The sequence below is a fragment of the Camelus ferus genome, chromosome 10, assembly GCF_009834535.1.
Source record: "Camelus ferus isolate YT-003-E chromosome 10, BCGSAC_Cfer_1.0, whole genome shotgun sequence".
In the NCBI taxonomy this organism is placed as follows: Eukaryota; Metazoa; Chordata; class Mammalia; order Artiodactyla; family Camelidae; genus Camelus; species Camelus ferus.
In genome coordinates this window covers 32,611,341-32,612,734 of record NC_045705.1, presented here as the reverse complement: position 1 = coordinate 32,612,734, position 1,394 = coordinate 32,611,341, and the positions used below count along the sequence as shown (strand labels likewise).

General features: G+C 46.5%; 1 protein-coding gene across 1 annotated transcript; it reads right to left on the bottom strand.

The window, feature by feature from the left end:
* Positions 1-147: 147 nt before the first annotated feature.
* LOC102505243 (olfactory receptor 1030-like) lies at positions 148-1,394 on the bottom strand. Its single transcript, XM_032490493.1, is given in 3 exon segments — positions 148-658; positions 661-1,075; positions 1,077-1,394. Coding segments are annotated over 3 exon segments (975 nt in total). The 3' UTR covers positions 148-416.

The following is a 1,394-nucleotide window of genomic DNA, read 5'->3' as shown; positions in this document are numbered from 1 at the left end:
TTTCATTAAGGAATATACATAAGATATACCAGGGAAGAAAATCAGTTTCTTATTGAGGAAATTTACTACAATGCGCATCACTTTGCTGGTGAGAGCAGCTCAGGGATGCTCCATGTTGGTGACCTAGGGAGTGAAAGAGAGAACTTCTCTGCTAACTAATCAAGTGGAAATGAGTTCTTGAGTGACGCTAAAACCGTGAACAGCTGAATCGTAAACAGCTGACTTCTGCTGTTGTGTTTCTTGCCCACCATCATTTCCACACAACTTTGCCATTCTGTTTCCATAGGCTCTCACTCGATCCCAAGCTCTGCGTGCATCTAAACTATGATTGCTGTTCCAGAGAGTTGCATCCCAATGTTGGCAGAACCAACAAAGCATACTTTTGGATTGCTTTTGAGATTCTTTTTTTTTTTTTTTCATTGGGAAACTGTTATAATAGGGCTTTTCCCCATCGTACCAAGGTTTCTCATAAATACCCTTCTCAAAGCCTGTTTCACATCCTTGTTTCTCAGGCTGTAGATAAATGGATTCAGCATGGGACTCACAAAAATACAAAACACTGAGACAATTTTCCCTTGTTCAACAGATTGCTCGTTTGCTGGTCTCAGATACGTGCAGAACAGGGACCCATAGAACATAGTGACAGCTGTCAGGTGGAGCCACAGGTGGAGAAGGCTTTGCGCTGCCCTTCAGTGGAACGGATCCTCGTGATGGTGATGAAAATGAAAACATAGGAGATGAGGATTATAAGGAGGGAACCTGTGAGGTTAATCCCGGCAGACACAAACAGGGCGGTTTGCTTTATGCAAGTGTCAGAACACGTCAACGTTAAGAGGGCTGGGTCCGCACGGTAGAAATGGTTGATGACGTTGGATCCACAAAAGGACAAGTGAGAGGTCAGTATCACCTGCATTGTGGCCATCATGGACCCCCAGAGGTAGGGGAGGGTGACCAGGCAGATGCAGAGTGGCCTGGACATTCTGCTGTTGTAATGCAGGGGGCTGCAGATGGCCATGTACCTGTCGTAGGCCATGGCACCAAGCATGTAATACTCAGTAAGGAGCAGGGTCACAAAAAACAAAACACTGGGCCAGACACCCCGTGTAGGAAATGGTCTTCTTCTCAGATAAGAAGTGCACAAGCATCTGAGGAGAGACATTCGTAGAATAAAACATATCTATGCACGCTAAATGGGTGAGGAAAAAGCACATGGGGGTTTGCAGCTGGGGAGTGAATCTGATTAATAAAATCATCCCAAGGTTCCCGGCCATGGTGACGAGGTAAATCAGGAGGAAGACCCCAAAGAAGACGGGCTGCAGGTCTCGGTGAGTGGTCAGTCCCAGCAGAACAAACTCGGTGGCCTCGGTGCCATTGCACTGGGGAAATAGCTTCAT